The sequence below is a fragment of the Poecilia reticulata genome, chromosome 10 (assembly GCF_904066995.2).
Source record: "Poecilia reticulata chromosome 10, P_reticulata-male-v2, whole genome shotgun sequence".
NCBI lineage: Eukaryota > Metazoa > Chordata > Actinopteri > Cyprinodontiformes > Poeciliidae > Poecilia > Poecilia reticulata.
In genome coordinates, this window is record NC_088839.1 from 31123578 (window position 1) to 31140039 (window position 16462).

The 16462-nt window shown below is 40.2% G+C and overlaps 1 protein-coding gene across 1 annotated transcript in view; it reads right to left on the reverse strand.

The window, feature by feature from the left end:
- The window catches only part of glrbb (glycine receptor, beta b), a 41670-nt gene that overhangs the window by 14327 nt on the left and 10881 nt on the right, over nucleotides 1-16462 (reverse strand). The window contains exons 4-8 of the mRNA XM_008421063.3: nucleotides 12804-12871; nucleotides 9774-10000; nucleotides 9362-9444; nucleotides 9056-9196; nucleotides 7682-7834 (exon numbers count right to left, since the gene is read on the reverse strand). Coding sequence (XP_008419285.1) covers nucleotides 7682-7834; nucleotides 9056-9196; nucleotides 9362-9444; nucleotides 9774-10000; nucleotides 12804-12871 — 672 coding nt within the window. The remainder of the gene's footprint in view (nucleotides 1-7681; nucleotides 7835-9055; nucleotides 9197-9361; nucleotides 9445-9773; nucleotides 10001-12803; nucleotides 12872-16462) is intronic.

The window sequence follows — 16462 nt, forward strand, 5'->3', positions numbered from 1 at the left end:
TGATGTCACTGTTTTCACAAAAAAATGCAAGATCGATGCAAGCATCAGTCTCAGGGAAAGATTTCCACAATAATGGGGTCTTCTTGTTGTGCCTAGTCTTTGACTGTTTTTCCTCTTTCTGGTCGACTTTCTTTTGTGTTTTTTCGACGGATTTCTTTTCGGTCACCGAATCTGATGTAAAACTAACAAGTGCCTCTTTGCAAGTCTCCGTCTTAAGGGAATCCTCCTGATCACCTTCTTCAGGGAGAGAAGAGTCCTGATTTATAACGTTTTCAGTGCTGGACTTAGAGGACTCTTCCTTCTCTGGTGTCTCGGAGATCGATTCCTGTTCGGTAACTGTAGAGGAATCGTCTTCCGTTCCAATACTTTCACTTGAAGCTCTTAGTTCAGCGGCGGCCTGTTTCTCCAACCAGATGTGAAAGGGAATCATTTTCTTCTTGTTACGCCTCGTCTTTGGTGGCAGTTCCTCAGACTTTGCGGGCTGTTCTTTCTCTGTTGTGTCGACTTTCTCCTGCTCTCCAGCGATGGCCAGTGAATCCTTCTGCTTTTTGATATTTTCAGCAGAAATCACTTGCTCAGTGGGGATGCCTTCCTCCGAACAGGTGTTAAATGCTACCTGGTTGCTCTCGTCGGATTCTCTCTGAGGTGATTGTCCATCCCCTTTTTGATCCACCTTTTGCACTGCTTTGGCGCTCGATCCATTATCAGCCACCAATGAAGAGTCCTGATGTTCCATGTTTTCAGTTGACATCTTCAGCTCTTCAGATCCATGCAGTGCCCACCAGACTGCAAATGGCATCTTCTTCTTGCGCTTGGGTGGTGTGGGTGGCTGTACTTTTCTCTCGACTATGTTGTCGGATGCAACTTCTTCAGATGTACGCTGGTTGGACTCCATTTTAACTGTTGCTTGTGGTTCTGAGATAGATGACTTCTCTAGAAATTCAGTAATTTCAAAGTTGAAAATCCTACTAAGTACTGCTAAGTAACTTCTCACGAAAGACTATCGACAACGGCTGCTAAGAGGTCGCGATGAAGGTAGATGGATGTGACGAGCTTATATAAACCCTGGTGATGTCAGAATTCTGCCTTTGGAGTTGTATTGTGATGTCACATTGTGACGTCACAGTTGTGTTTGATATCCAGAGTGGGCTTCTCTGACAGAGTTTTTTTATTAACACGACGGATGCGTGCGCCACCTGACTGCAGAAAGAGTAGGCGGGCTATTAAACTGTCACTGGTTGCCATAGTTACCCACCGTTTTTATTTTCTTTTGAAATCTGGGATATAGCTTCATCTTTAAGGAGTTTCACTCTCAGCATGCATTTGAACTTCTGTCTTATTTACTTCAACACAGTTCACAGTTTTTAACAAGTTCCATAGTGTTCTGTGTACTTTTAAATCTGCTCCTTAGATGCACCTTTTTGGGCCTGCTACTGCCTCTAGTGGCGTAGGAGTGGTAGCACAACTACTTTAATTACTTCACTAAATGAGAATACCACAAAGTCCTTATTATTTTATTATTAATTCTGGCAATACCTCTTGTTCAGCGCCCTTATGAATTGCATACAGTGCATACCCACTTTTTTGTGCCAATTTTTACTTGAGTGGCTCTCAGTTTTATACATATGGAGGACTAAAACTGACATAATAATAAATAAAATAATAAATATATAAATAAAAGAATACATATATATCCAACATAATAATAAGTAAAAGAATCAACATAAAAATAAAAGTAGAAATATATAAATAAAAGAATAAATATATACTTTGTTTTGATTTTATTGCTTCTCTCTTTTCCATTTTCTGTATTTATTTCTGTATTGTTTTCTGTATTTATTTCTGAATTGTTTTCTGTATTTATTTCTGTATTGTTTTCTGTATTTATTGCTGTATTTATTTCTGTATTGTTTCCTCATTAGCATCGTTATGTTAATGAGGTGGGCTGTCTTTTACGTCCAGCTCTCTATTGGTCAATAAACAGGAAGGAGAACGATCCGTGTGCAGATTGATTGTTAATGCCTGCGCTGTGATCCTCTTCAGAGAGGCTTATAAACCCTTTTCACAAGACGTCAAACATCCGTTTAACATCCTAACATCCACTATCTATACATCATCTAAACTGGACAAACTCCTCGCTGATTGATACCAGTTTGACTACGAAGGTACGTTTTGGTTTTTTCTAGCTGTTTGTTGATATGCTAGGCTAGCAATAGTAATTTGTTAGCTGGCTAACATTACATAGACTTTCTGTTTTGGAAATAGAACGTATTTGGGCTCTAATCTTAATCAGATGTTTATAGTATAGACTCGTGTTGCCACCCGTCATGTAAAATGCATGATTATATTAAACCCTCCTCATCTACGCTAGTTTCACCTTCCGCTAAGTAGCGACATTACCTGAAGCCACAAGTCCAAAACTTGACAGTTATGCCAAACACCCGCTGCTCCACCACGTCCTGAGAAGTTAAACTCTTTCTACGATCAAGACATGAGGAGGAAGACGCTGTTTTAGATAGATATAGATATTAACGTTTCATTGGAGAAATGTGATCATCTCTCTCTCTCTTTATCTCTATATACAGGTCCTTCTAAAAAAATAGCATATTGTGATAAAGTTAATTTTTTTCATAATGTAATGGTAAAAACTAAACTGTCATATATTTTAGATTCATTGCACATCAACTGAAATATTTCAGGTCTTTTATTGTTTTAATACTGATGATTTTGGCAAACAGCTCATGAAAACCCAAAATCCCTGTCTCAAAAAATTAGCATATTTCATCCGTCCAATAAAAGAAAAGTGTTTTAATACCAAAAAAGTCAAATACCAAATAATTATGTACAGTTATGCATCCATACTTGGTCAGGAATCCTTTTGCAGCCTTCAATGCGGCGTGGAGGCCATCAGCCTGTGGCTCTGCTGAGGTGTTATGGAGCCCAGGATGCTTAGATGGCCTTAAGCTCATCCAGAGTTTTGGGTCTTGGTCTCTCAACTTTCTCTTCACAATATCCCACAGATTCTCTATGAGGTTAAGGTCAGGAGAGTTGGCAGGCCAACAGTAACACCATGGTCAGTATACCAGTGGTTTTGGCACTGTGAGCAGGTGCCAGGTAGTGCTGAAAAATGAAATCTTCGTCTCCATAAAGCTTTTCAGCAGATGGAAGCATGAAGTGCTCCAAAACCTCCTGATAGCTGCTGCATTGACCTGCCCTTGATAAAACACAGTGGACCAACACCAGCAGCTGACATGGCTCCCCAGATCATCACTGACTGTGGGTACTGGACACTGGACTTCTGGCCTTCTGGCATTTCCTTCTCCCCAGTCTTCCTCCAGACTCTGGCACCTTCATTTCCGAATGACATGCAAAATTTGCCTTCATCCGAAACAAGTACACTGCTCAAAAAAATAAAGGGAACACTTAAACAACACAATATAACTCCAAGTAAATCAAACTTCTGTGAAATCAAACTGTCCACTTAGGAAGCAACACTGATTGACAATCAATTTCCCCTGCTGTTGTGCAAATGGAATAGACAGCAGATGGAAATTATTGGCAATTAGCAAGACACACTCAATAAAGGAGTGGTTCTGCAGGTGGGGACCACAGACCACTTCTCAGTACCTTTGCTGTCTGGCTGATGTTTTGGTCAGTTTTGAATGTTGGTGGTGCTTTCACACTCGTGGTAGCATGAGACGGACTCTACAACCCACACAAGTGGCTGAGGTAGTGCAGCTCATCCAGGATGGCACATCAATGCGAGCTGTGGCAAGAAGGTTTGCTGTGTCTGTCAGCGTAGTGACCAGAGGCTGGAGGAGCTACCAGGAGACAGGCCAGTACACCAGGAGACGTGGAGGAGGCCGTAGGAGGGCAACAACCCAGCAGCAGGACCGCTACCTCCGCTTTTGTGCAAGACGGAACAGGAGGAACACTGCCAGAGCCTTGCAAAATGACCTCCAGCAGGCCACAAATGTGCATGTGTCTGCACAAACGGTTAGAAACCGACTCCATGAGGATGCTATGAGGGCCCGACGTCCACAGATGGGGGTTGTGCTCACAGCCCAACACCGTGCAGGACGCTTGGCATTTGCCAGAGAACACCAGGATTGGCAAATTCGCCACTGGCGCCTTGTGCGCATCACAGATGAAAGCAGGTTCACACTGAGCACATGGGAAAGACGTGACAGAGTCTGGAGACGCCGTGGAGAGCGGTCTGCTGCCTGCAACATCCTTCAGCATGACCGGTTTGGCAGTGGGTCAGTAATGGTGTGGGGTGGCATTTCTTTGGAGGGCCGCTCAGCCCTCCATGTGCTCACCAGAGGTAGCCTGACTGCCATTAGGTACCGAGATGAGATCCTCAGACCCCTTGTGAGACCATATGCTGGTGCGGTTGGCCCTGGGTTCCTCCTAATGCAGGACAATGCTAGACCTCATGTGGCTGGAGTGTGTCAGCAGTTCCTGCAAGATGAAGGCATTAAAGCTATGGACTGGCCCGCCCGTTCCCCAGACCTGAATCCGATTGAGCACATCTGGGACATCATGTCTCGCTCCATCCACCACACGTCACGTTGCACCACAGACTGTCCAGGAGTTGGCGGATGCTTTAGTCCAGGTCTGGGAGGAGATCCCTCAGGAGACCATCTGCCACCTCATCAGGAGCATGCCCAGGCGTTGTAGGGAGGTCATACAGGCACGTGGAGGCCACACACAATACTGAGCCTCATTTTGACTTGTTTTAAGGACATTACATTAAAGTTGGATCAGCCTGTAGTGTGTTTTTTCACTTTAATTTTGTGTGTTGCTCCAAATCCAGGCCTCCATTGGTTAATAAATTTGATTTCCATTGATGATTTTGTGTTATTTTGTTGTCAGCACATTCAACTTTGTACAGAACAAAGTATTCAATGAGAATATTTCATTCATTCAGATCTAGGATGTGTTATTTGAGTGTTCCCTTTATTTTTTTGAGCAGCGTATATATATATATATATATATATATATATATATATATATATATATATATATATACACACATTAAAATGTTTGCCCCCCCAGAGGTAGTCCTGCCCCCCCCCAACTTTAAAAGTCTGGATCCGCCACTGGGTGATACGGACATATGAGAGTGATATGGACTTATTATATGTGGGTTATGATGTGGAAGAGGAGTAAATATGTCTTTTATAGCTAGCGCCAGGCTATAGTGGATGTATTTTGGAAAGATAGGACCATGTGTGAGGAAGCATATCTGGAACTCCTCAGGTCAGCCTGCTTTACAAACAGAAAATTCCTGGAAACACTTGTCTCAAAATGCTAATAAAATTAGATTTAGCTTAACTTTAAAAAAAAATCTATATAATATATATATAAATATTCATCAGAACTTAATGAAAAAGTGTTTTTTTTATCTTCTGGTTCTAGAATAATTTACTGAATCCATTAAGACTCCAGCAACTTATTCCCATAAAACTTGTCTTTAAAACTTTAAAACGCTACAAAAGAGAGTAATTGTTAATCTTTAAACTGTTAAATTGTTTTATACTTTTATCCTATGTTCTCTTAAAATATATTTCTCTTTTGTACTTAAATTAAGTTTATGATGTTTTAATTCTTTGCTTTTGAAGTGTATACTGCTGTGATTTCATATTTTTCTGTTTTGACTTTAATAGAAAAAATAACATTGACACAAATATGAAATTAAACATTAAACATCCTGTTAATTACATTTAATCTGTGCAAATACGTATTTTACATGTTCATGGCTGCAGTAATTATATTTCTACTGTTCATGTTTTTGGGGGGTTTCTGGAACCCAAACTGCAGAGGTCCAAACCTGGAAAACACTTGTCAAATACACATTATTGATTAGTTCACTGTTTACTTATACTGTTTATAAAGCAAAAATAGTCAGAATTGTTTGCTCTGGAGTGATCAAATGTCTCGTTCCTCTTAGTATTTTAAGATTTACCTGTTTAGTCTTTGATCTGTGTTATATGGGGTTTCATCATGAACCTACACGATTGCATATCAAAAATGATTGGATTTGACAGTTTAATACAAGAACAAAATGAATCTCATTTGCTCTCCTATGTGCACAAAATATTTCACACCTTTCTAACAAGACTTCAGCAGACGGTTTAGATGAAGATGTGAAAAAGGTCACTAATTGATTTTCTTCTTAAATTCAAGAACAGAATGTGTATTTAATTATTTTCTTTGTGCAAAAGTTGCTTTCAGTATATGTTTCGATCTTATTAGTCAAATCATGTAGAGGAGGCCCACACACTTTGCTTCCCTCAAAATATTTTCAAGATCAGAAAAAAAATCAAGGAAAATGTAGAGAATTTATCACACAAGCAAAGCCAAGTTATGTATTTGATCCAAGTTCTGCTGGAGGATTCTCCAGATGAACTGACTTTTGGCACCAGGAGGTTTATGATTTACACAAACAATTTGAAGTGCTGATAAGTCAAAATTGAGAAATTACTGATTTCATCTTAAAAACAGATGAATGGCCAAAAAATCCTGAACAATTCAGTTGAAATCTAATTACTTTTTGCCTGTGTATATTCTCCATTGTCCTGGTCACTGCTTTTTTTTTTGGATTCGGTATTAAAATGTATCTTAATTTAAGTTTAGCACAAAGCATAGAAAATCCTGGCTGTCATTTACCAGACATAGTACCAAAAACAAAGCAACAAAACATTAAAGCCAACACATCAAGCAGTGTAGCCAAAGAAAATATAATAATTACTTTATTTAAATCCATCCTGACAAGTAAATAAATAATGATTGCCATTGCACTTCAGATATCAAATCATTTGCTTTTAGGACTACTCTAGATAAATGCATCACTGAGTGGGCCCCAGCTGTCAATTACAGCCACATTTAGTGATTTATTATTCAGCACAAACTCTGGACAGGGAGCCATGCTTCACACGCAAAGTCCTTCACGGTGTCAAAGTGACTGATGATGTCATGATGGGAATGATTGGAGGTTACAGTGTGAGTAATCCCTGAAACCTTTAGAGTGCTTTCTGTTTATGTGTCTGTTTCTCTTCACAACATTCCTCTTAAATGAAGATTTGAACAGTAAACTCATTCAGAATATGCAGGCGAATCTCATCAAAAAGTTGACTTGTATCAGTAATAAAACTCAAAAAGTTAAATTAATTTCATATTGAGTCATTGCATGTAGGGAGCATTTCCTGTTTAGGTTTGATGACTACAGCTAATGCAAAGGAAGTCCAGATTCTCTAAAATCAGGACAAACTTTACTTTTTTTACAAGGTGATTTATTCATCTTCCCATGATTACTTAAGCTACAGCACCACAATTATTTACTAAAAATAGATTTTCATTGGTCTTATGTAATATTCTAGTATTCTGATAAACTAAAATGAGTTTTTCTCAGCTGTAAGCAATAATCCTCACCACTGACAAAAATAAGAGCTTAAAAACATAATGCCTCCTATGTTTTATGAGTTTCTATATTATGCTTCCTTTTTTACACCGAATTAAAGAAACAGATACGGCTTTTGGATGATTTATTACAGAGGTGGGCCTGTGAATGCCTTCCCACTGCAGCAACACTAGCTAAAAGAGCAGGAAGGGTGCTTACAGTGTTAATGTCCTTGTAAATAGCAGTGGAATTTGTTATAGTTGGTAAAATGAGTCTTACCCAAAGGAACCCTTGCAGCACTCGCATCTGGGTTGATCCAGAAAGACAGCCAGGAAAGGACCACTATGAGCAGCGTGGGGGCATAAACACCCATCATGTAGAAGCCAACTTGTCTCCGTAGGGTGAAGATAACCTCTACACAAGTGTAATACCCTACATGAGGAAGAAGAAAACTCAAACATCACGAAGACTTCATTTAAACATAAGAGACAAAATGATTTAAAAATGCATAGTAAACAGTGAAGGGAGGCAGAGAGTATCATTCAGACTGGGACCTCAGAAAATAAAGGTGATCCTTACATAAAAACTGACAGCTTTCATAATGGGACATATCTGTAAATTAAATCACAATTTTAGTTCATTTTGACATTTCTAACTTAAAAGATCCAATTGTGTAAATAATACACAGAGTTATGAACTATTCTATCCATTAAATGTACATTAGTCATTAAAAGAGACACGCTGACTCAAATCTTCTACTTTATCTGTGTCTTTTAACCCAGGAGCTATGAGGTCGACTTCAGGAGATCCTCTGGTCGGTCCAGTGGGAATGGTTGAGCTGAATAATGTTTTAAAAACTCAGGATTCTCTCCATCTTTTATATAACGCCTGACAGTGTCATGAAGCAGGCTCAAACCAGCTGAACGCAGAGACAATCGTTATAGGTAGCCATGGCAACCAGGTAAAAACCTGACTCAACAGGAGCAGTGCTTGTCAGTAGGAGATCAGTAAGAAAATTCAGCCTTACATGCAATGGTTGATAAACTGGTGCATCATTTAAAAAAAACAATGATTCATTTATTGAAACTGAGTTGTTTTCTCACCCTGTGCTTTCAATATTCAGAAGAAAATCAATTTCTAGCAGCAAAGGCAAAGCCACAACTTGCTGATCTATTGATTGAACAAAAATATTATCCGAAATGAGACACAAGTAGCAAAAATGATTCAAATAGCTTTAGATTATGACTTTGCTTCCACATATTTTATGCTATAAAGGGTTTTCTTTGTTCAGAGACTCTTTAAGGCTACAAACCATTAAAAACTCCAGGTTTTTCAGACATAAAATACTGAGACCATAATAATCATTTCCAGTTTTGTTCTACCATTAACATGACATATATGATTCTCACCTGAAAAATAAACTTGTCTCTCAGGCTAAGACAAACAAAAAAAAAAATCAAATATGTAATAAAAGGTTTGTGGCAGCACCTTTCAGTTTAATTTCCAAGTGGAATTTATTGAATTTAATTCTATTAAATCAGACAAATCTGACATTTGTAACTTACAGAACTCACATGAATATGTTTACAGACTGCCTCTGCTTTCTCTCTTTCTTTGTAAATGAAAAACACTTTGTTAATATAAATCCATCACCTGTTCCTTCATAGAATTTGGTGCAGTTTCCATAATCAATGTCTTCTTGTCTGATGTCAAACTGTGGAAGAGCAATAGCATCCATTTGGACAGGGTCTCCTGTCTGCCACATGAACTGCAGGTCATCTGTTGTGTACCCGACTAAAACATCAAATTAAAGACAAACACACAGATAGGAAAACATACAGATGCATGTTAAAAAATACAATAAAAGTCTACCTATAAGAACTAACAATATCTATTTGAGTGATCTAAGTGCTTGCAGGCTATAAGAAGTATCATCATGAGGTATTTTTCTAAACGTACAGCTTTCAAGTTGCATTTTACACCTCTGCGTATCCATTGGAAACAAGGTGAGATCCAACGGACAAGAAAGGGTGATGGACAACCTGGAAGGAGATGAAAAGCAGCAGATTTTAGTTTGATGAGCTTTGTCTGCTTCTCTGCATATCTACATACACACCTTGTATAAAACTAGTGTAAACTTTGGCATTTAAAAGGTTTTCACTGGATTACATCACAGGTCTCTTTAAAACACCAAACAAAAGCCATGCTTTTCAACAGTTTTTTTGGTTTCTGGGTCCTCCAGATTCAGTTATAACAGAAAAATAAAAGACATTAGTTTACGGATGTATTTTTTGTAAAAGGCCTTTTGAAAAATATTGTAAAAATGAAATGTAACAAACAAATAGACAAGTAAATCAGTAAGTAAAAGTACCTCATACTAATGAGGACATCTCCATTACGAAAGATGAAGAGGAGGATGTTCTCTTGGGTCACATCGTGAAAGTTTGCACTCTTCTCATTAGCGAAGAACAGGTCAGGCTTCCAGAGACATTTGAACATCTTGGGATCAACAGTGAGCGAGTCAGACTTGAAGTCCTGTGGTAACTTGAGCCTGGGGTCATTCCAGCGCTGCCGCAGGAAGATGTTCACCCTGTAATCCTGTCGGGTTTGACACCAGACAAGTTCAAACATGGCTGCATTTCAAATAAACACTTCTGGACACAGGCTGGTTACTTTCAGACACATAACTCAGCTAATGAGTCACTTTTCCACATCAGAAAACTGGAACATTTGCTCTGAAGCTTTGAACAAGAAGGTGTTTAACAGCTTAACGACTGTGACAATGCACAGAGGTTTGTTAATCTGGAAATAAAAGCATTTTAAACATTTATTTGTAGTATTTGATTTTTTAAAAAATGCCTTCTTCTGATTGTTATCTGCTATTAAATTTTCTCTGTAGCACAACTAAAACAAGCCAAGATGCAAAGCGAGTTTTTACGACTGAAGCTCAAACATAATGACACATAAAAAGCTGCAAAGCCCAGAGGTCAGAGGTTATCAGGACACCAACACTGCTGACGCCATTAAGGAGCTTAATGATGAAATCTCCACATTCCTGCTGGTCTTGTGCTAAATTGGGCTGTTTTGAAGATGAAGATGGATGAAACATATTGGTAAAAAATATATATTTAAAATATATACATATATTACTTTTGTTTAAATTATTTCATTATCACTTGTTGATGAAGTCAAGTTTTATAAAGCACTTTTACAAAACATATTTTTACATATTTATCGATATTGTCACTATGTCGTCTCCCAGTACTAACTAGAAACAACCAATCGGTGGTGGAAGGAGGCTCTTAGCAATGTCAATCAAGCTTGTGTATATGCTTTCTGCTGCGATACAACTTCCTTCTGATCGTGGAGCCCGTCATAAATGCTAAGGCTAGTTAGAATGGCCACCAACGACAGCAGATAAACAGTTTTCTGTTTTAACAAATCCAACACATTTGTTGGATTTAACAAATATGCAAAAAAGTATATATTTTTTAAGTTTTATACTGCAGACTATCTGTTAATCTTCAACATTACAATGAAAGCCTGAGGCCTGAGGTCCTTTTGCTCCACATTTAGAAAGCAGGCTGTCATTTGTGCACCGCCCTAATTTTAGTCTCCAGTGTCTGTCCACTTCCACAAACAGCCTCTGTTGGATTTTTTTCCCTGTCTGAGATGCAAGCCAATTCCCACACCTTATCCTTCCTGAAAACCAGACAAGGAAATATATCTTCCTTCTGGCTCGGTATCAAGCTGCCAGTGCGACATTCGATTCCAGGGAGATTTAACACGGCTGTGTGTTGTAATCAGCAAGGAAAACTCAAGCTGGGAGGCAGTAAAAACATAGCTGCAATTTATTCTGTCTCAACAGCAACATCATTTTCTACAGAGGTGTACACAATCTTCAAGTGAAAATTGGTGCGTTAAATACTGCAGACGTGTGCTGCGTGTTAGCCTGAGGAAGGTGTAAATGATGAGGGATGGCTTTCAGAGATCAAACACCCCACAGAGTGATAAATTGAGGGGACAGAGGTGACCAGCTGTTGTTTCTTTCTCTTCCATGAATCGTTTCAAACCTTCTTAACTTTCAGCGTCTTTGGGAAACCCGGCGGAGAGAGAGAAGACCTTTGGGACTTCTGTCTCATTTTCCTTCGTTGCCATTTTCTTGGCTCATGTTCCTATTTCCAACACCTGTCCTTTTCTTTTTTCGTCTTCCCCTCATCTTGCTTTGGGTAGATTCTTCCTTATGTTGCTTTGATTTTCATGGTTTTCCCCCATGAAATGCGAAAATATTTTCACATTTCCTGTTACATTATTCTTCTCTGCTCAGTCTCCTTATTACTAGTCTTAATCTGTCACTATTGCCAAATCCAACAAATTCACAAAAAGAATAATATAACAAAGAGACATTCCAAATTTGCACAAATTGTTTGAAAATGAGCAGGTAGAACAAATAATATCTTTTTTCATGCCCCTCTCATTTATCAAGTTTGTGCATCTATTTATAATTTTGAATCACATTTGTAACCAAATATTAAATTATTGGTAAAGTTAGTATTATATAGACACCTTATTCTTAGTGAGATGCTCACAATAAATATGTTTTATCACATTGAGGCTTGTGATAAACACATTGCACCGACATGTCTCCTCCCGTTCCTGACTTTATTGTTCTTTCTTCCTGCTGTACATCCTCTTTGCCAGACAAGGAAACCATCAGTGACAATCAGGAAAGCTTGCATGCAATCTATCACTGATGTTAATATCAAAATGTGCAGGAATGCAAGACCTGCACATCACATCTCACAAAAGACTACTGTTCAGGATGCACCTGTGTTTTCTCTCCCTGCAGTCAACTATAAATCTTCATCTCCATAATACTAAATTTCTAAAACTGCATGTGAGATTAAAAAAAATCTTTAAGAAACACGAAGGAAGAACTTTTCAAATATTCTCTAAATTATACATGACAGAACTGAGTCAAATGGGGGATACTGTACGCTACTGAGCTGCCAAGCTTTAAATAACCTTATAAATAAGCGCTGCTTTTCTCCCAGCAGCTTTAAGAAATCATAAAAATCAGGTGGCCTTCTTGAATGTGGAAAGCGTTCTTACATGTTTCTGACTGTTCAGAAGTCGGCCCTGCAGCGTCCTTGAGTTTAATCTGGTGGTTAGCATTCAAACTGCGCTTCTTTATCTGCAATTAAGCCATCAGATTAATGAGGCTTGAAAACTTGCCTTTTCAATCATGATTTATTTCTAAAACATGTCAGGAATCACTTCTTTCTTCATTCTTCCTTAGACACCCACATTAGAGTAGTTTTAAAGCTTCTAGTTGACCAGCAGATGGACGCATGGATCATCATCATAATCTGACTGCAGCGGAAGCAGAGCGGATTCTCACCATTGTTGTTTCCTGAATTGAGCCAAAGCTGTTGATGAAAATGTTCACTCTGTCCTCCACAGGAATCCCTGGATTCAGAAAGACAGAAGAAGATATTTTAACATTTGGTGTCATCTTTGATCACTGCTGGTTGGAAGTATGACTGAAGCACCATGCGTTCAGATACAACTCAAAAAATGTGAATGTCATCAAAAAGTTTTGTGATTTAGTTTGAAAACTTTAACTTCTAATTGAATAAAACAGGTTTATTACATACACAAGACCAGTGTCTGTATTAAACAACTTCATGCAGATGCTCTAAACACTTGGGCTGGGCTCCTTTTGCATGAATCAGTGCATCAGTGCAGCACAGCAGGGAGGCCATCAGCCTGTGGTTCTATCGAAAATACTTCACAGATTCTCTGTAAAGTTTAGCTCAGGCCACTTTGCTGGCCAATCACAGGGAAACCATGGTGACTAAAGCAGGTATTGTTATTATTGGCTGTGTGGGCCAGTACCAACCTCGTCTGCAAAATGAAATCAGCAGCGCTGTCAAGCTTTTCAGCAGAAGTACTCTGAAATTTCCAGGTTCCCAGCTGAGCTGAGTTTGTATTTGATAAACCGCAGCAGACAACACGGCTCCCCGAACCATCACTGAGGGAGGAAACTCCTCCCTTATCCTCTATACATGTATTTTCATTTGAAAGGAGGATTTTGTTATTTTGTTATTTTTTTCTCCTTAGCCCATGTTTGGTCCTCCTGATGTTTCCTCACCTACTTCCTGAGCCATCCAATCATCTGATGCGTTCAATACAGACGTGGAAGCACTTAGTACACATTGATGACGTTTTTCGTCCTTCACAGGCGGCCTGGGCCACTCGCTTGTGTTAATCTGAATATGAACACAAGCCGTGCCGAGTGACATTGAAAGACCAAACACTGCACATCACATCTCATGTCACTTGAGCATTTCAAGTGACTCGGCTCAAGCAGCAAAGTCCTTTGCGGTCCACTCATCTAAAGCACTTAAACAGCTATTTGAGAAACTTCAAATACATATATATTTTAGATTTAAGTTTTACTTGCTGGAATCCGCAGTTCTAAAAAAAAACAACAACATACATGTTGATACCAGGACCAAATGGGGCCACGTGGTTCAGGAGTGACTTCCTGTGTGTCTGAACTCTTAAAGAACAGAGTCCAGCTGCAGTCCAAGCTCCTCAAACAGCTTTGCTTTTCAGTCCTGTTACGGCCCTGGGCCTTAAGGGCTGGGCTGCAGGTGTTGCTTTTGTTTGTCCTTGTGCTCCTCCCCTTTACAGGTGCTGCTGATCGGGTTGATTGGGAGTGCAGAGTACTTAAGCCTGGTTGTCTCCATCTTCTGGGTCGCCTTCAGCGTCCACTCTGCCACTTATGGTGTTCTGTTGCCAGGCCTCAGCTCCCCTCCTTTTTGCACATTTGCGTTTGTCTTTGTTTTGGCACTTCAACACTTCCATATGCACTCATACAACACATCCAAGCATTTGCATCACACCACTTATACTGATATCCACAATCCATTGTTGTTTTTGTTAATAAATATTCATTTTTCTACACTTTAACCCCTGCATGGTCTCCCGTTTTGTTATGACCTTGAGCCAGTCGTAACAATTGGGGGCTCGTCAAACGGTTCTGTCGGTTATGTTCGGTTCGGTAAGTTTGGCTTTTGTTCTTACCGTGTTAATTGAATTACGTTCTTCTTTGTGAGCGCTTGTTTCGCATTGGTCAACTGCTTGTTGGCGTTTCGCTCTGGACGCTAATTTCCATGCGTTTAATTGGTGACGGGGGAAGCCCGTGACGCAATTGTCCTTATTTGGACTTGTGCGCTCTTGGGGGATATGCAGGTGGTTTAGATGAAGTGCGGTGCATTTTGTTGGAGCGGGATGCTTGTCCATGGATTTGAGTTTAGCGATAGGCAAGTGGCAAGTTTTTAATTGTGCGCTAATAAAACGTTTTGAGCAGGTGTCCCCTTGTAGGCTTTAGCGGCGTTTCCCAACAGGGGTTTCACCGCGTTCTCTTAGTGTGGAGGTACGGCGGGTAGAGCTTCCCTCTTCCCCTTTCCCTTCATCGGCTCGGGAGCATTCCGTGGTTTCGAGGGGGTGACAGCCTGCTGGTCGCCTTTCTTGTACCACTGGTTTTTAAATGCATAAGAACCCATCGCCACGCCTCACGAAGACTAGGGTTGAGTTTGTAAGCTTCTTCGCTAGGCAGTTAGCGGGGACACGCTGCGGGTGGTCGCTTTTATTGTGCATGTTGTCGCTTGTCTATTTTTATAACCATGGATCAATTTGGGGCTTTTTATGGTTGAAACCTTCTTGGAAATGAGTGCGAAGAGCAGTTATAATGATGGCAGAGCATTATGGTGATCACTGGAGTGTCACGTAGAAATGTGATCGGCACGTCTAGAAATTTTAAATTTGAGATTGGTGTGTGCTTAAGCCTTGTCTACACTCGTCTCCGTCCTTAATGGCGAGCGTTACTGGTTTGTCCGGTGGGCAGCAAACAGACTTGCGTTTCAAGTTCAGTGGAAGGAAAGTGTGCTTTGAGCCTGGTTGTGCCTGTGAAATGACCGTTCTGGTGGAGGAGTTGGCCCACGTTTTGTTTGAATCCCATGAGAGTATGGTGCTGGACCATGCTGGGTTTGTTATGCGTGTGGCTCTCTGTGTTTTGTTGGTCATGTGATGAGAATCCAGGGAAAAATTTGTGAAGCAATGATGTGACTGTTTGGTTTTGTGGAGATGTCGGCTCCCTTTTGGTTGATGCCCTTTTGGTGTTGCTGGCTGTGAGACAGCAGTAACTTTGAGTATGGTGCTTGGACCATGCTAAGGGTCATCGTGTTGTGGGTGTCGCTCTCCATAATTTGTTGGTCACTTGCTTGGTTACCTGACTTGTGGAGCAACGTTTTGTGGTAGTGGACCACTTGTTGCTGTGACCTTTTGTGTTGGGTAACATCAGTTCAGGTCTGGTTGGATTACTGGTTATTGCTTTAGCGAGTGGTAACTGGGTGAATCCATTTTGATTTGGCTGTGAACCTGTGGTAGGTCACTTGTGTGTCAGGTCTGTGTTCGTGAGTTCTTTCCTCATAAGGTACCTTGAACGTTTTGAAGCAGTAAGAACATGTCCTGTTAGCTGCTCGACCATTCTGTGCTACTCTTCCTAACCAGTGAGACATGAAGGCTGATGTGACGGTGGTCATCATGAACACCTATTGGGCAATGTACTACCAGCCCAAACGTTTTTAAATTCATTTTTGTTTTGAATTTTTAAAGGTTCCCCTTTGGGGCCCTTTTCTTAAGGGTGGGGGTGTTACGGCCCTGGGCCTTAAGGGCTGGGCTGCAGGTGTTGCTTTTGTTTGTCCTTGTGCTCCTCCCCTTTACAGGTGCTGCTGATCGGGTTGATTGGGAGTGCAGAGTACTTAAGCCTGGTTGTCTCCATCTTCTGGGTCGCCTTCAGCGTCCACTCTGCCACTTGACGCTTGTGGTGTTTTGTTGCCAGGCCTCAGCTCCCCTCCTTTTTGCACATTTGCGTTTGTCTTTGTTTTGGCACTTCAACACTTCCATATGCACTCATACAACACATCCAAGCATTTGCATCACACCACTTATACTGATATCCACAATCCATTGTTTTTGTTAATAAATATT